General features: G+C 19.6%; 4 protein-coding genes across 4 annotated transcripts; 2 read left to right on the top strand and 2 right to left on the bottom strand.

Annotated features, from left to right (window-relative positions):
- Positions 1-1,736: 1,736 nt before the first annotated feature.
- On the top strand, positions 1,737-5,464 carry PF3D7_1221300 (conserved Plasmodium protein, unknown function; the record flags this gene model as incomplete). The annotated part of the gene is made up of 9 exons (XM_001350575.1): positions 1,737-1,958; positions 2,116-2,209; positions 2,426-2,505; positions 2,702-3,377; positions 3,661-3,736; positions 3,990-4,123; positions 4,281-4,354; positions 4,506-4,576; positions 4,756-5,464. The coding sequence occupies 9 exons, from the start codon at positions 1,737-1,739 to the stop codon at positions 5,462-5,464; spliced, it is 2,136 nt and encodes a 711-aa protein (XP_001350611.1).
- A 359-nt stretch (positions 5,465-5,823) lies between these two features.
- On the bottom strand, positions 5,824-6,636 carry PF3D7_1221200 (conserved Plasmodium protein, unknown function; the record flags this gene model as incomplete). Its single annotated transcript, XM_001350574.1, has 4 exons — positions 5,824-5,899; positions 6,074-6,174; positions 6,288-6,403; positions 6,609-6,636. The coding sequence occupies 4 exons, from the start codon at positions 6,634-6,636 to the stop codon at positions 5,824-5,826; spliced, it is 321 nt and encodes a 106-aa protein (XP_001350610.1).
- A 656-nt stretch (positions 6,637-7,292) lies between these two features.
- PF3D7_1221100.1 (conserved Plasmodium protein, unknown function) lies at positions 7,293-9,039 on the bottom strand (the record flags this gene model as incomplete). Its single annotated transcript, XM_024473393.1, has 10 exons — positions 7,293-7,331; positions 7,409-7,468; positions 7,556-7,627; positions 7,730-7,797; positions 7,903-8,000; positions 8,109-8,293; positions 8,414-8,451; positions 8,549-8,585; positions 8,759-8,841; positions 8,937-9,039. The coding sequence occupies 10 exons, from the start codon at positions 9,037-9,039 to the stop codon at positions 7,293-7,295; spliced, it is 783 nt and encodes a 260-aa protein (XP_024329158.1).
- A 3,535-nt stretch (positions 9,040-12,574) lies between these two features.
- On the top strand, positions 12,575-19,564 carry PF3D7_1221000 (histone-lysine N-methyltransferase, H3 lysine-4 specific; the record flags this gene model as incomplete). The annotated part of the gene is made up of 1 exon (XM_001350572.1): positions 12,575-19,564. One exon carries the CDS (start codon positions 12,575-12,577, stop codon positions 19,562-19,564), a length of 6,990 nt encoding a protein of 2,329 aa, XP_001350608.1.
- Between the last annotated feature and the right edge of the window lie 257 nt (positions 19,565-19,821).

Genomic DNA, 19,821 nt, shown 5'->3' with positions numbered 1-19,821 from the left:
TTTTCTTTAGTAGCAAATGTGCAAAAACAAATGTAAGTTTTATGAGTTATATATAAGGTTATAAATATATATATATTTTTTTGTATATTATTTAATGCTGATAATAAATTTATTTAGTTTCTACTTGATTTTTTCTATAAGTCTTTTTTTTTTTTTTTTTTTTCCCTTTATAAATTGGTACTTGAATTTGAATAGTATATATATTTAAATATATGTATATATATATATATATATATATATATATTTTTTTTTTTTGAAGTATTATAGGCTTGTCCTACACCCTGTGTGCAAAAAAAAAAAAAAAGAAAAAAAGAACAAAAAGAATAAAAAAGAAAAAATTACAAAAGAGGGTTTTATTTATCTTCCATTAAAAAAAAAAAAAAAAATAGAATTCATTTTTGTTAATTATTTTAAAAGTTATTAAACCATATTAGATCATTTATGTTTAATTAATTATTATTATTATTGTTACTTTATTTTTTTCTTTATGTGTGTGCAATAATGTGATAAAAAAATTAAATTAATAAGAAAGAGATACCTTAAAAATATTATATCTAAATTCTTTTTTGTTAATATTATATGAAATTATATATAATGTATATATATTATATTATAAATATACATTTATAATATAATTTTGTTTAACAGAAAAGGCAAAAAAATAAAAGATCATGTAGTATTTATAAATATAGAGTTTTTCTATGTTGTTAAGCTTTATGAATATTAGATCTTTTATTTATTATCCTGTTCTTGAAAAATCAAAGTTTTTTTTTTAGGAAATACAAATAATACAATATAATATTCACACGTATATATAACTTTAAAAAACAACAAATTTGTTATCATAATAATTAGAAAAGTTAATATGAATAAGCTCATTTAATATATTATTAAAAATACAACATCCAACAAGAGAAATTTTAAATAATATAATTTTCAATTTAAGAATAACCAAAAAAAAAAAAAAAAAAAAAAAGAACATAACATGAAAATTATAAGATGCTTTTGTTATCAAGTGCAATGTGGTGCGTAAATTTTGTATTATATGTATGACCATATTTCAAGAAGGAAAATACAAAATGAATATATAAATAAATAAATATATACATATATATATATATATATATAATAAGTTACACTTTACATATATTTTTAAATAGCTATATGGAATTATTTACCCCCACAATTTATTTTTTTAGATCAATGTATCTTCAAAATGTTATTTTATTTATATATTTTTTTTTTTTTTATGGATGGAAAATATATATGTATATATAATATTTGCATACACCTTATAAAAATGTTATTCTTTTAATTTTTTTTTTTTTTTTTTTTTAATTTTTCAAAAAACCTATATGTATACGTTATTATATTTTTTCAAAAAATATATTTTTTAATAATATGCATGTATTTTAATATATCTATTTGTATCAATTTGTTTGAGTATTTTGTATTTTTTGTTATTTTTATTTATCTTGTGTTATTGATTATTTTTAATTGTTTTTATTTTGACATGCCATAAAATATTTTCTTGTTAAGTAAAAATTTGTTTATATTTCTCTATTGCTTTGTAGACTCCTCTAATTTTTTTTTAAATATTAAACTTATATGTATATATATATATATATGTATGTATGCATATATTCTTTACTAGTATTATATAAAATTTTTTGTTTTTTAAAAAAATATGATAGTATTAAAATGATCATATATTGAAAATATATTTATAAAAAAATATGGCTTGTATAAATGAAGGTAACTCAATTACCCCACGAGTTAAATTTAAAACCATAAGAAAAATAAATGATCAAAAATATATGTCAGAACAAGCATATTTAGTACCTGAGAATGATGGGACAGCAGTGTATATAAGTTACGAATTAAATAAAACTTTGGAAAGAATATTCCAAAGATATTCAACAAATGGAAATATGAACGTTAACGAATTTGTTAAAATGGTTAACACAAACAAGGAATATATATATATATATATATATATTAATATGGGATTATGCAAAACTAAAATTTTAAAATATTTAAAAAATTGTATATATATATATATATATATATATATATATTTTTATTATTTATTTATATTTATGTTTCTTCCCTTAGTGCTATGATTACAACTTGCTGCCTAAGTATAAATACAAAGACATCTTATGTTATATATTCCGGTTATCGAAATCCTTAAAAGTTGGATATATAGGTAATTATTTACTCCTATATATATATATATATATATATATATATGTATTATTTATATATTTATTTATATTTTTAATTAATTATATTATTTCACATGTTTGCATTTTTTGCAAGAAGAAAAATGCGTACTTATGTTTCCCTTAAATAATGACGTTGAAGAATTGTATTAAGTCTATCATATAATATGTGTATATGTGTATTTCCTTTTTTAATATAGAGTATAAACATTTTTTTCAAGTACTAGAAAGATTGAGTGCATTTCTATTTCGTAAATTAATTATGACAGAACAAGAAAAGGTAATTATATACACATATATATATATATATTTATATATATATGTATTAATACATTTTTATGTACCATGTTCGCATACATGGGTACAACATAATATATATATATATATGTATATTTTTTTTTTTTTTTTCATTTTGCATTAATATATATGTTTATTTCACATTTTATTATTTATTAACCTTTACATCCCTTCAACAGTTTAATGTGCTAATAAAACATTTGACATGCCAAAAAATTGTGCATGAAAAAGCAACGAAGGAGAGATATAGTGTTGGTATTCAAACTCATGTGAAAAAAGAATGTAAAGGGACTAATGCCGTTTGTGATATGAGAGATAAATGTTGTGGTACATTTGTCGAGGTAAAAGATAGAGGCACTATGACTGAAATGGATGATGTAAATTATTATGATAAAAAGGAAGATATAAAAAAGAATATAGACATATTAAAAGATAATATTATATATAATGATCATAATGATGATCTTAATAATACTTTGAATGATGGTGATAATCACAATGCTAATATTTTAAAATCACATGCTTCTTCTAAACAATATACAAATAAAATGAATTCTATTAATAGTGATGATATAACTAATAAATTGAAAGAAGAAATTAGTAATGCATTAAAAATTATTGATGACAAAAATATGGAAATTGAAAATATTTACAAAAAAAATTTAGAACAAATAGAAATAGAAAGAGAAAAAATTAATCAATTACAAGAAGAAATAAAAAAATTACAAAATGAAAAAAATGATCTAATTAAAAAACATGAAAATAAGAAAATTAATGATAAGGACATTAAGAACAATGATGAATTGAATACGAATAAATTAGAACAAAAAGAATCAATTGTGCTTAGATTAAAAAGTATAAAAAATATATATATATATATTAATAAGTATACATATAATATTTTATAATATTTTTTACTATTATGTTTAGTAGATATTATATATATATATATATATAAATATGTGTTACCATTTTTATTATAATATGAAGTAATACATGTGCACGTCTATATTTATTTAATTAAATAACATATAATGAAATTTCCATTACCTATATTGTAATATTCATTTTTTGTATAATATTGATATTTATCCGTATAATTTTTTTTGTTTTTTTTTTTTGAAAATTTGTAATTCAGGACTATTAATATTATCAGGGGAACAAGAAGCAGAATTGATTAGAATCTTTTCAATTTATAGTATTTACTGTGGGGGGTTAGAAATATATCGAATACAAAAATGTTATTAATATATATATATTTACATTTATATATATATTTATATTTATATATATTTATATATATTTATATTTATTTATATGTTATGCATCTTCATGTGATATTTCTATATATCCAAGAGTTATAATATATTATCCATTATATAACACGTTTGAATATACTTTTACCTTTACATCATTATTTTAATAATTCTTATGTATTTTTTTATTGATTTTTTTTTATTATTATAGTATTGCAGAGTATGTTATGAACAAAAGGCTTTGTGCTAATTTTTTGACCACATTTTATTTATTAAAGAAAAATGGAAAGAATAAGAATAAGATGGCCCTGGATGTTAAAGATGCTGAGAGATTATTTAACGAAGGTAATGCATATGCATGAAATTGTATAATATATATATATATATATATATATATATATATTATAATGTTATTAATTTTATTTTGTTTTTAAATGGATTATTTTGTATTAAACATGACTTATGAATAATATAAGTAATATATTCACATTTTTTATTATAGTATCATATAAAAGAGAATCTTTGGAAAAAGTTGATATTGACGAAGAAGGGTTAACCTATTTTTACTTTAAACTAGTAATAAATTTTATATAAAGTTTAAACGAAAATGTGTAAAACTAATATGTACAAATTAATGTCTGATTTATTTCAACATATATATATATATATATATATATATATATATATATATATTTATTTATTTATTTTTTTTTTTTTATTTTAAAAGTTTCTTAATAACATAGGTAAATTCTTTTACCCAGAACTAACCGAGAGGGAAAGCTTCTTAGAGATCGTATTGTAATATAATGATATAATATATGTTGCATGCTTTATATATACTTTTATTATATGATTTAAATTAAGATAATATACCTTATTTATATGTATATCCAATATTTTATTTATATACCTTACATTAAAATCCGTTGCATGTTCATATAAACGTTTCATATTTATCATTTGTTATATTTGTATAGAAATTATGTATTAAACCTTAACAAAAATGGGGGTGTTAAAAAATGGAAGGACATGAATGAACAGATTAAAAAGAAAAACAAAATGAGGATAACTTATGATTCCAATGATCTACATACATTTGATGAAAAAATGGTTGGAGGATATACAAGCAGTGAGAAGAGCATTAAGCATCATAACTTGGAAAAAATAAAGACGCTCATTAAAAATAATTCACATATGAAAAGCGAACAGAAAATTCTTAATGATAATCTCACCACAGATTTATCGTTCGAATATCTTGAATCTAATAGTGCCAAGAAAAAAGAAAAAAATAAAATCAACGGAAAAAGTATAAATGCAAGGAGAATAATAAATGTGGAAAAAAATACTAATATGGAAAAAAACATATATGTTGATAAAAGGAAAAAGATGAAGAAAAAAAAAAAATTTATAAATATTCCGAACTATTTAAATGAATATGAAATATATGATAAACAAAACATTTATGAAGTAAATAATGAATTAATAGATTCTTTAAAATCTATACCAGAAGATAAATATCATTATTTTAAAACATTGAAGCCTACAAGAACAAAATTTTCTACCTTTAAAAAAGATTCAAATGAAAGTCTTTATGATATTTTGCCTTTATATGATATTCAAGGAAAAGTATGGCCTTCCAAAATGAACCCCAAAAAAAAGAGTATTCCACAGTTTGGAATGGAATAAGAAAATTATCCTACATCAATTGGAGACTATATTTTTTATTAATTTTTTTTTTTTTTTTTCTTTTTTTTTTTTTGAATATCTATTTCAATGGAATAAAAATATGAAAGGCAATATGAACTTTTATAATCATCTTTTGAAGAAATTAAGAAATGTTTTAATTAATAAAAATAAGTAATATATTAATAATATATTATTTAATATTATATATTTTTAAAGTTTAATAACGACAACAACAACAACAAAAAAAAAAAAAAAAAAAAAAAAAAAATATAATAATAAAAAATTAAAATTAAAAAAAATTTTAAAACAAATAATATTAATAAAAATTATACATCATAAGATTCTAATATTAAAACAATTTAATTATTATTGGACTGTCTTTTTGTCATATTTTTTTGTTGAAACCATGTCATTGCAGATGTAGTCATAAGCATCCTTTAAAAAAAAGAAAAGAAAAAAAAAAAAATATATATATATATATATATATATATATATATATATATTTATGTATTTATTTATTTATTTATTTATTTATTTATTTTTTATTTTTTATTTTTTTTTTTTTGCATAGCACATTTATATATTTCGAAAAAAAATATTAATACTTACATTAATAGTGGTAATACAGATAACAGGTTCATCTCTCCATTTCGTGCTGTTAAGTATATTGAAAGCAAGATAAAAATAACCACAAAAATTACCTCAATTACCTAGTAAAATAAAGAACATACGTTTACGTGTGTATATTTATTTAATGTGCATATTTATATATGGACATATTATATTTAAAGAAAAATATGTGTCCTTTTATATAGAAGCCAACCTTAAAAATGACTGCAAAAAATATTGCTAAGAAGCATAAAACAATAATTCCTTCTAATTCTCCTGAGTATTCTTCTTTTTTTTTATATTTATAAATTAGGGAAGGGTCTTTAGGTTCTATACATAGTAATAAATAAATAAATGAATATCTATATCTATCTATATATATATGTATATATCATGATTCAAATGGACAATTATTTTTAACATATAAACAGAGAACATACTTATTCATAATAATACATCATCTAATTAAAATAAATTATAAGTATAAACAAAATAATTGTATAAAAATATGATAAACAATGTTATAAAAATTTACCTGATGGAGTAATTACATTTAATGGCATTTTTGTTTTTCTTTGTGTTCTCTTTTCTTACAAAGATTATATACTCAATTTATGTTTATTAAAATAATATATAATTTTGCTTTTTAATTCATTAAAAAAATATATAATATATAACAAATATATATATATATATATTTATGTTTTATAATTTGAACAAGTTATCTTGAAAATAATTATTTACTATAAATAATTTTTTAATTTAAAAAAAAAAAAAAAAAAAAAAAAAGAAAAGAAAAGAAAAGAAAAAGAAAAAGAAAAAGAAAAAGATATTTACTTTATTTATTTATTTATATTATATATATATATATATTTTTTTTTCTCAAAATAATATATATGTACAAACTTTTTAAATAAAAAAAAAAAAAAAAAAAAAAAAATGCAATCGTGGAAATAGAGATATGAAACAATATAATTTCCTTTACGAAAAAAAAAAAAAAAACATATATATAAATGTCCTGAAATTATATATTTTTTTATATATATTATTCTTTCTCTATATATAAATATATATATGATTATATATCTATAATATTATATGAAAAATCATATAACTTGATATTTTTAAAACCTCACAAGAAAATATAATTATAAATATGTATATTATTAAATATATAATTATATATTCGTTCTTTTTGTTATTATGGTCCTCCTCATTCTTAGTAATTCATTAATTTTAATTTTTCAACCTTTTTATTCTAAAGCAAAAAATGCGTTAAATATTAATATATATATATATATATATATATATACATATATTTATTTAATTATTTACCAAGACATTTATCTTTTCTGTTAAATATTCTCGTTCAGTTTTTAATTTTTTCGTGTTATTCTAAAAAAAGGAATATCATAAATATATATAACATTAATAACGGCATGGAAATATATTTTATGTAATTTTTGATTTCGAAATAAATACATCTTCATTTTGGGTTGGTTCATAAGATAATTCTTCTAGCATTTCCTCTATAATATGCAACTTTGAAATGGACTACAAAAAAAAAAAAAAAAAAAATATATATATATATATAATCTGATGTGCATAATATTCTCATAACACACATTAGCATATTTAATAATTTCTAAAAATAACCTTCTCTATTATATTAATTGTATCTTCTAATTCTTTAATACTTTCTTTTTTATTTATGCTTTTTATTACTTTTAAAAATTTAATATGCCCAAAAAAAAAAAAAAAATATAGTATCTCATGATAGTGTATATAATTTATGTAGGAAATTATTTATTATGTTACATATGACTTACGGGATAATTTTTCCAAATGGGCTACTTTTAATAGTAAATTTCTTGTTTTTTTTTTATTTTCCATCAAATGTTTATATTTTTCATAATATATTATTTCGCTAAAATATATATATATATATATATATATATATATATATATATATTGTTAACATATTTGTTCTTTCATTTTTTTGTTGTTTTATATTTTATTTTACAATCCTACTTACTCTTCTGATAATGGTTGAGGGTATGTTATTATAATTGGCGCGGTTTTTTTTTTTTTTTTCTCGTTTATTAAAGTATCATCTTTACTATTTAGTAATAAATTTAATACATTTTCATCATTCGCATTAAGTATTTCAATATTTGTGTTTAACCCAAGAGATTCCTTCGTATATTGATCTGACATTTCCTGCATTTGGTTATAATATATTTTTTTATTCAAGGGAAAAATAAATGATATTGTTTAATTTATTGAAAAGGAATATTATATATATATATATATATATATATATTTTTTTTTTTCTTTAACACTTTTATAATCATCAATGTTGTATATGAGATGTTGCACTATAAATATTATTTAAAAAATAAAAATAAAAATAAAAATATTTTATAATATTTTTGTTCCTTTTGAATGAGATAAAAAGGAAAAAAAAAAAATTACCTGTGCTTATAATATCTTCAATTTTATTTTGTTCTTCCTAATGAATGAATATGTAAGGTATATGTGAATATATATATATATATATTTTTGTGATCACATAAAAGGATTTGCTTAGATATATAACTATATAGTTTATGTTTATATATATATATATATATATATATATATATATATATATATTATGTTATTATTTTGTTTTTATTTTATTACTAAATTCTTTTTTTTTTCGTTAATATCGTAATTATCTTTTATATTTGGCTTGTTCAGGGTAATTACAATACTAGGAGGACTAACTGTTATTATATTATATAAATAAATAAACACATACATACATATATATGTTTTTGTTTTTTTTAATTATGAAGTATTTTGAATTGTTTTTATTTACTATTATTTCTTGGAGGAGATACAGTTATAACATTCTTTGGAGAATAACAGATAAAGGTTTTCAAAAAGGAGGCCAAAATTACTAGTAACAAAATGTCTTTCATTTTGTTTTTGTAATGTATTATATTTATAGTATTAATATATCTAATTTGGTTGATATTAATATTTCTATATAATTTATTTGTATATATTATTCTTTAAAATATATTAAAAAAATATATTAAATTATTGTAAATGAAATAAATAGGTTTCAATATAAGGATGAATATTTAGTACATATATATATATATATATTTATATTTATATTTATTTATAGTATAATTATAATCAACATTGTCGTAATGAATATATATTTAGATAACATTTTTTTTTTATCCTTTTTTATTACTTTGTGTACTTACACAGAACCTTATGAAAATATAACCGATTTGAAATATGTTCAAGGTAGAAACATAAAAGGAAGAATAAGTATAATATTAAATTTATACAAATGTTTTTATAAATATTTAAAAAGAGAAGTGTTATATATATATATATATATATATATATTAAAATGGTCTGATTATAAATTTTTTTTTATCAATTTCGGTACATGTATCTCATTAAAAATAATAAGACATTGTGACAATAACTAATTTTAGGTAAAAAATAATATTTATTGAATAAATAAGAATGTGTTTTTATTTTACTTTCAATTATTAAGATTATATTTTATTATTATTATTATTATTTTTTTTTTATATCTATAATAGTTTGAGGAATTAAAAAATTACATGGTAAAAAATATGAAAATATTTTTTTTTGTTCCTTAATAATAAGCATTTTTTTCTCATTTTCAATATATAAATATTAAATATATATGGGTCAAATTAAATAATAAAATACACCATATTTTTTATTTTAAGATTATTATTATTATTATTATTAATGTTACTTATTTTTTTTGTTTATATATATTTTTTTTTATTTTCCTAGTTTACATAACAATATAAATATATACATATAAATATATATGTATATATATATATATACATTACATATAAATATTATATATATATATTTTTTTTTTTAATATTATTAAGGCACTTATAATAATGTACATAAATAAAAAGAAAATAAAAAGATACATTGCATGTTCATATAAAAATATTTCAAAATTTTTTAACTATTTAAAGAAAAAAGAAAAATAAATATGCATATTATAATATATATAATGAAATATTATAAACATTTTAGGGTTTATTAAATATAACATATATATATTTAAATATATATGAAACAATTATTAGGTATATAAAACTAATATATTATATGTGTACCAAACCCTTTTACTTTTATATATATATATAATATATATATATATATTTTTTTTTTTTGTGTACGAGTATATAATTTTATAATAATATTTCTTATTACATATATTAATTTTATGAAAAAATTTTTAATATATGGTTGGCTATATATAAACATATTAATATAATGAAAAAAAAAAAAGCATCTTTCTTTTTTTTAAAAAAAATTAGTATTTTTTTTTTTTTCTTTTTTTTTTTTTACATGTGTATAATTATATAATATTAATTATATTTTTATTCAATAAATAAAAGAAAAAAATAATTATAGAAAAGTAACAAAGTACTTTTTTTTTTATATTTTAAATTTATATTTATGAATATTACATTGAAGATTCATATAAAAAGTACAAAAAGAAAAAAATAATAATAAAATAAAAAAATAAACTGGTGTTTATTTATTGTTTATAAATTATTGTTTTTTGTTTTGTTTATTTTTTAATAATTATGTATATTTAATTTTAATATTTGTAAAAAAAAAAAAAAAAAAAAAAAAAAAAAAAAAAAGTGAAGTTTCTAAATGAATACATCAACATAAAATTTTATTAACAAAAAAGGAGCTTACAATAAATGAAAAAAAAAAAAAAAAATAATAATTGAAGGCAAAAGATAAACAAAAGGAAATATATATTATTTTTTGTATGAATATAAGAAATGAATTTGAAAGAAGTATTTAAATGTTTTACAGTATTTATATGATATGTTTATGGATACAATTTCTTTTTTTCTTTTTTTTTTTTTCCACACCTGTGCCTTCATATATTTTTTAACAGAATGATGCATAATTATGCATACACATTGTAAATACATAAAATAAAATACATTCATATTTTCATTAAAATACAGAAGAAAAAAAAAATAATAAATAAATAAATAAAATAATACAGTAGAATAGAATAGCATAAAACAAAATATTATAGAATAAAAAAAAAAAATAAAAAAGTGTATTGCATATAAATATATAATAAAAATTAACGACAAATATTATGTAATTGTGTTTATCTTTAAATATATATAAAAAAACCAATGAAAAAAAAAATATGTAAATATTTATGTTTTTGATATTTCTCATCCCAATATATTTGAATGTGCTTGTGTATTTTTAATTAAATTGTAACAATTTTGTTTCATTTTGTTGCTATGTGTATATATATATATATATATATATATATTTAATTATACATATGTAAACATATATTTATTATATATATGTTTATTCGCATACATATAAAATATAATATAAAATATTGCTATTATATATTTCTAATACATATATACATTTGTATGTAGATTTTTTTTTTTTTTTTTTTTTTTTTTTTTTAGTTGTATACATAAATGAAATACAGTTAAGAAGAACGAAAAATGTTGGAATATTTTTTCATTCCATTTTTTAGTTTGTATTTATGTATTTCATTTTTCTTTTTTAATTTTTTTATCTTCTTTTTTTAAATAATTTATTAATTAAAATGCAGAGATATTGTCTATATATATATTTCATATGCATACTATAATATATATATATATATATATATATATATATATATATATATATATATATATATATGTATATATTTATAATATGATTTATATATGAAAACATTTTTTTCGACCATATGATATGTATATATTAATTTATATATGTGTAATATATATTATTTGTTTGTGTTTTATATATAATAATTTAAAAAAATGATGCATCATTAAAATAACAATAATAAAGAATAGAGCAAATATATAAAAGAATATATATATATATTTATTTATTTATGTAAACAAATGTTTATACATATTATTTAGAAAGTGTAATGGTATATTAAAAGTGAAGAATAATATAACAAGAAAGTAAAAAGCTATATATTTTGAATATCAAATTTTGTGTAAATTTTTAAATATATGTACATATTTACATGCATTCCCATACACATATATATATATATATATATATATATATATATATGAAATAAAAGTTGTGTGTTAACTAATTCAATTTAATATCATAAAAAGAGTGTCAGTTTTTATGTTTTCTTTGAAGAATGATCATATATGATGAAAGGGAGTAAAATGAAAATATATTAAAAAATATGTAAATTTATTTTTGTTTTTTATTGTATAATATTTATTTTGTATATATATATAAATTAAAACAAAAGCATATATCTATAGATATATGTGCCCCATGTGAAATTTACAATTTGCTATAAAAGTTGTGTTTATATTTTTATTTATATTTTATTTATAATTTATTTATAATTTATTTAAAATTTATTTCATTTTTTTGAGACATAGCAATATGAGTATATCTCCATTGAAATATGAATCCAAAATATTGAGCAACCTAGCTAATATGCTAAAATTGAGCGAAAAGTCAGATGATGAAATATTAAGTGAAATAAATCAAGGTAATGAAAATAAAGTTTTTGAAATTGATGATGATGTTAAACAAGTGGTTGATTTGAATAAAATTAATTGCACATGTGAAGAATCAAAGAAAAAAATAGAAGAGTGTGATAAAAAGAAATTTGTATATAATTATAATATTGAAACATATGGAGTAGATTTTTTTCTTGATATTTGTAATGCTTTGTCAAGATCTAATTATAAACCTTATTTAAGTGAAGAAGGGAAAAAAGAAATAATGAATGGATTAAGAGTAAGAAGAAATTCAAATTTATATAAATATGTTTCTTTTTTTTTAAGTAAAGAACGAATGAATAAAGAAAGAATGGATGACGGCAAAAAGGTAGAAAATATTTATCATTGTTTTAAATGTTTAAAAAGTGTATTACATATATGTATTGATGATGAAGATAGTAATAATAATAATAATAATAATAATAAGATGAAAACTGCATTGTATTTAAAAAATAATAATAGTATAACTGAACAAATCGAAAATAAAATTGAGAATGATATATTAAATGAACAAAACAGTAGTCTTGAAAAAGTAAATCATAGAAAAGGAGTTATATCTGTTTCAAAATATAAATCAGAATTAACTTCTATTACTAGAATGTCTAATGAAATAATAATGCAAACTATATTAGAACATACCAAGGATATGGGTATAAAAAAGGATACAACCAAAAATATACAATCAAGAAATGATAATAAAAATGATCATGGTGATGAAGATGATCATAGAACCAATAACATCAATAGTAACATGAAGAATAGTAATAATAATAATAATAATAATAATAATAATATTATAAAAAAAAGCAAAACTTATGAAAGCGTCAAAGTAAGAAATAATTATTATTATAATGATGATCATGATTATGATAATCATATTTATCAAACTGAAAATGTTATAGATAATAATAATACCGAACCCACAAAAAGAAATATTCCGAAAAGAACAGTTGTACAGAAAAAATCCTATGTACAGCGAAAAACAAACATAACAAATAAAAAGAGAATTTCTCAAAATAAACCGGTAACAAGGAATTCATATAAAAAAAATGATAGAATAAATACTACATGTGATGTAAGAGCAAGCAAAATTAAGGATACTATATATGAAAAGAAAAAGAAGAAGGTCAGAAGGAGTTTTGAAGTAAATGCGAATCGAAGAAAAAGGGGTGCAGGACAAAAGGGCGTATTTTCTGATGAAGAAGGAATGAAAATGGATAACGATAATAAAATTGATGATAACACATTAAACAATAACAAAATTGATGGTAATATATTAGACAATAACAAAATTGATGGTAATATATTAGACAATAACAAAATTGATGGTAATATATTAGACAATAACAAAATTGATGGTAATATATCAGACAATAACAAAATTGATGATAAAACATTAAACAATAACAAAATTGATGATAAAACATCAGACAATAACAAAATTGATGATATCATATCAGACCATAACAAAATTGATGGTAATACACCAAACAATAACAAAATTGATGATAACACATCAAACAATAACAAAATTGATGGTAATACACCAAACAATAACAAAATTGATGATAACACTTTGAAAGATAATATAACTAATAACATATTGGATGATAATGCTGTACCAAAGGAGGTAGATAATAATTGTGAAAATGATAAAAATGTACATAATAAAGAAAGCTGTAGAAATGATATATATTCATCCATACAGATAAGTAATACGTATAATAATACAATGATCAATTCTACATTTGTAGAAGAAAAAAATATAATAAGTAATATTATGGACAATACAAATATATATCCATATAATTTATGCAATGTAAATAATATGGAAGATCCTAATTTGAGTAATAACCCAGAAAAAGAATATATTAAAGAAAATCATTTGTGTGATTTACCAAATGATATTATAACTTCTAATGGTGAAGATATAAAAAATAAGGAGATTTATAAAATGGATCATCCCAATAAAGCTTTACTATCAAATAATACAAATGAGAAAGATTATGATTATAACGAAAGTGATAACGCATCTTATTCTACAGATGATTCTAAATATGTAAAATATTTAAAGAAGAAAAAGAAATTACAAGAACAAGGTAAAATTATTATAGATCTAAATTTATTTAATGGAAATTCTGTGAAAACAACAAATAAACGTGATAAAGAAGAAAAGTTACAAGAAAAATTAAGAATGAAACAAATAAAGAAGCTTTTAGATGAAAAACAAATGGTTATATGTAAAATTGAAGATATAGCTAAAAAGAGAAATAAAAAATATGTAAAAGCACAAGTATTATCTAAAGATTCTAAAATTGAACGAGCCTATTTTAGTCATAAAATGAAAAAATTTTATAATTCCAAATCTAGCTATTTTGGTTGTGGATGGTCAAGTAACAAAAAGGAATGGACTCCATTTATTCATGCACCTTTCTTTGAAAACCAACATAACGCAATTTATAAAAATAGAAATAAAAAATTGTATGAAGAAATATATGATACATTATTACATGGAAGAATACATCCTGACATTAAAGTTGTTGAATTAAAAGATCATAAACATCCTATTAGGTTGTGTACTCCGTATAATGAAGATTGTTATTCTGTTGTATATACAGGTAAAAAAATAAATGCAACTGATGATAGAGTTATATTTGGTGAGTACACAGGATATGTAGCTAATAATAAAGAATTGTCACAAGAAAAACATCAATATATGTTTGCTTTAACATTCAATAAGAAAGTATTTAATGATAGGAAACATGTCGTTTTTATTAATGAAGTTGAGTTGGATGAAGAGCAAAATTATTCTAGTCATGTTGTATCAAATGTGATGAATAAAGTTAAGGCTCATGAAAAAAATAATATAAATAATACAAACATTTATAATAGTCCGCACATTTTGAATGGTAATAATAATAATAATATAAATAGTAATACTACAGAGGAAACTATGTCAAATAGAAAGATTGATAAGATTAAGCCCGTTTCGAATGTAATTATCCCAGATTATAATAACCTTAATAGTTATATTAATAAGTGTAAAACAAATGAACATAATAAAAAGTCAAGAGATATAAATAATTTAATAATACTTCCTGATAATTATACATATGCTGTAGATTCATCTTATATGTTTAATGAAATGTCTCTAGTAAATCATTATAAAACATGTAGTGTATTTAACAACTTTGATTTCAGAATAAATTCTGAATGGCAATTAGTATACTTGGATGGATGGCCACATATTATTCTAACATCAATTCCAGGTGTTGAAATTAATCCCGGTGAGGAAATTTTTGCTGATTTTGGTTTTGAATGGTTTGAAAAAGTTAATGATATATGTTTAAATGAATTTATTAAAAATAACTATTTTTATAGATTATATAAATTAAATACATCGAGAGAAATTCTTTTCAATGGAATGGAGGATATTGTGGAAAAATATAATTTATTAAAAAATCATATTACTTGTAATATATGTATGCATAATGTTAATACTGATGGTAATAATTTCATTTTATGTTCAGGATGTAATCATGTTTATCATTTAAAGTGTGTACATAAATTTAACACCGAAGTTAATGAAAATTATGAATGGTTCTGTTCTAGTTGTCTTCAATTTTGTTTTAATATTATAAAACAAAAGGAGTTTGTAGATTATATAGAAAAGGAAAACCAAAAGAGGTTCATTCAGCTTTTAGATGATTTAAATGGGGATAATTTGGATACTGTCAATAATGAAAAGAAATCTGATGCTCTGGATAAATTAAATAATTATAATTGTGTGGGTAATATAAATAATTCTAATAGTATTGATAATATAGATAATAGGGATGGTCTAGATAACCCTAATAACTCAAATATCTCTTATGGCGTTAAAAACTCAAACATTTCTTATGATGCTAATAATTCAAATATTTCATATGATGCTAATAATTCAAACATTTCTTATGGAGTTAATAATTCAAACATTTCTTATGGCGCTGATAATTCAAACATTTCTCATAGCTTTAATAATTCAAACATTTCTCATAGCTTTAATAATTCAAACATTTCTCATAGCGCTAATAATTCAAACATTTCTCATAGCGCTAATAACTCTAACAGCGAAGATAAAACTAATAATTGTAACATCGAAGATAAAACTAATAATTGTAACATCGAAGATAAAACTAATAATTGTAACAGCGAAGATAAAACTAATAATTGTAACAACGAAGATAAAACTAATAATTGTAACATCGAAGATAAAACTAATAATTGTAACAATTTAGATAAGGAAGATGACATAAACGATATGAACAAAATAAACAAATCAAACCAAATTATAATTAAAGATGTCAATGATAATAATTTATTTCCTGTTGAAAATAATGATAAGCAGAAATATTTGGAAGTTTTAGAAAATATAAGAAAACTTCTACAGTGTAAAGAAAATATCGATGATTTATTTAAAAATAAAGAATATGTAAATAGCTTTTTGCAAAAAATAGATGATGAAATGAATATGTTTGAAAATAAAAGAAGCGAAGATGAATCTGTTAAACTTGATGATTTAAAACATATTTTTGAAAATAGTTTTGAACTTCATTTATTAATAGATTATAAGAAAAAATTAGAAGATTTATTGGAAAGTACAGAAAAGGTGGATTCATTTTTGAATGATAAGAATGTTTTGAATACTATGAAAATAAGGAAAAGAACATTATCTTTTTTGATGGAAAACAAAAAGTATATAGATAATTTTATACAAATGAATGAAGAAAAAGATTACGCAAAAATTAATGAGTGTGAAAAGAAGAAAGAAGAAGATATTATTCATAATACAACATGTAGAAAAGTAGAAAAACTAGAAGATAGGATTATTCAAAATAGCCATAATAATCAATTAGCAAATCCTGAATATTGTAGTACATTAAAAGGAGAAGAGGATAAATCCGTAAGTTTGATAGATAATAAATCAATGTGTGAAAGGGTAGATAATCATAGTATTTGTAATGAAGTAAATTCAAGCATATCAAGTACGTACGAAAAAACATTGTACAATAAATCTAATAATATAATTAGAAATTTAAAGGAAATGAAAAAGTATGAAAGAGAATGCCAAAATAATAACAGTTATAGTAATATGTATTGTAGCTATATGATGAAATTAAGTAAGAAAATATTAGGATTTCCTTTAATAAAAGACTTTTCTAAAGGCTTAAGTACACTTGAACCATCTTTACCTTTAAATGATCATTTAAAAAAATTATCGGTTTGTTCAAATTGTTATAGTAAACATCATGATTTAGCAAAAGCAATTATTTGTAGAGTGACAAAAATGCATTTTGAAGCTAATTATAATGATTACTTAACTGACGAAGATTTATTTAAAACATCCAGTGAATTTATCCAATCAGTCATAAGAGAATTAGCTAATACTGTAAAAGAGTACAGGAAAAAGGAATTGAATAGGGTATATTTGCAACATGCAACAGAAAATGATAGTATGATACTAGATAGAGTTAATAAGGATATGAGCTTGGAATTAAATTATAATAATGTTACACCAACTAGAACTAGTATTCACAATTGTAGTTGTACAAAAACGAATAAGGAATATAATGAATCCTTTTATAAAATTGTGAGTCCTTCATTTAATAATGACACTGTTGAAAAGAGTAATATTATCATACAAGAAAATAACCATATTCGAAATAATGAAATTTTACAATTAGGTGAAGAAGAAGTGGGAAATTACGAATGTCAGAATAAAGAAGTTATTGGTTCTGATACAAAAGAGCATACAAATGAAAGGATAAACGATCAAACAAGTGAGGAAAAATGTCATGATGATTTCTATTCAAAGGATATGCATATATTATATAAAAATACCTTTTTACCAAGAGAAGAAATAGATAACTGTAGTATAGAAAAAATTAATGATGTTGAAGAGAAAAAAATGACACACCAACATGAAGAAAATGACATATTAAAGGATGTAATAAATGATACATTAAATGATATGTCAAATGATGTTCCAAATGATATGTCAAATGATGTTCCAAATGGTATGTCAAATGATGTTCCAAATGGTATGTCAAATGATGTTCCAAATGATATATCAAATGATGTTCCAAATGATATATCAAATGATGTGTCAAATGATGTTCCAAATGATGTGTCAAATGATATATCAAATGATGTGTCAAATAATGTTCCAAATGATGTGTCAAATGATGTGCCAAATGATGTGCCAAATGATGTGCCAAATGATGTGCCAAATGATGTTCCTAATGATACATCGATCACTAATTTGTATGAACAAAAAAATGATTTGAACAGCTATGAGAAATCTTGTAAATTAAATAATTTTATTCCCCTTATAGGAGTAGAATTAGGAAAGACGAAATTCCAAAGAGAATTTACAAATGGTACTTTTGTTGGTAGAGTTACAGAACAAATAAAGGACGAAAATAATAATAATTTTTTTGTTGTAACTTATGAAGATGGAGATGTTGAATGGATAACTCCATCCTTTTTATTTCAAGAAATTCTAAAACAATCTACAAATAATACTACATATCCTTTAGCTAGTACTTTTAAAGATATATTTTATGAAGATTTTAAAAAGGATATAAAACTAAACAACCATTCTTATGAATTAAAAATTGAAAAGAAAAAGCGAAAAAGTATGTTTGAATATGTTCCTAATAATAATGTAACCAAAAGACAAAGGCATGCATTCGAAGAAAATGTATTAAAAAAAAAAAATACCCATCAGGAAGTTAATACATCACAAAGAAGTTTGAGTAAATTGAAAAATGTAGTATTTAATGATTCACTTAAAAAAACAAGAAAAAGAACTATGTCTACAAGTTGATACCAATTGATTTTTTAAGAAAAAAAAGACATATTCTTATATATATATATATATATATATATATATATGTATAAATATCATTTTTTTTTTTTTTTTTTTTTTTGGTAAATTTTTAACAAAAGATAAAAAAAAAGAAAAGAAATCATATGTTATAAATATAAAGGTATAAAAGAAAACAAATTACAACTGGCTTGAAATATAAGTATATATATATATATATATATATTATAATTTTATTTTGAAGGTTAAATGTTTCT

The sequence above is a fragment of the Plasmodium falciparum genome (assembly GCF_000002765.6).
Source record: "Plasmodium falciparum 3D7 genome assembly, chromosome: 12".
NCBI classification, from domain to species: domain Eukaryota; phylum Apicomplexa; class Aconoidasida; order Haemosporida; family Plasmodiidae; genus Plasmodium; species Plasmodium falciparum.
Note: the sequence above shows the minus strand (reverse complement) of the source record. Positions and strands in the feature narration are given on the sequence as shown.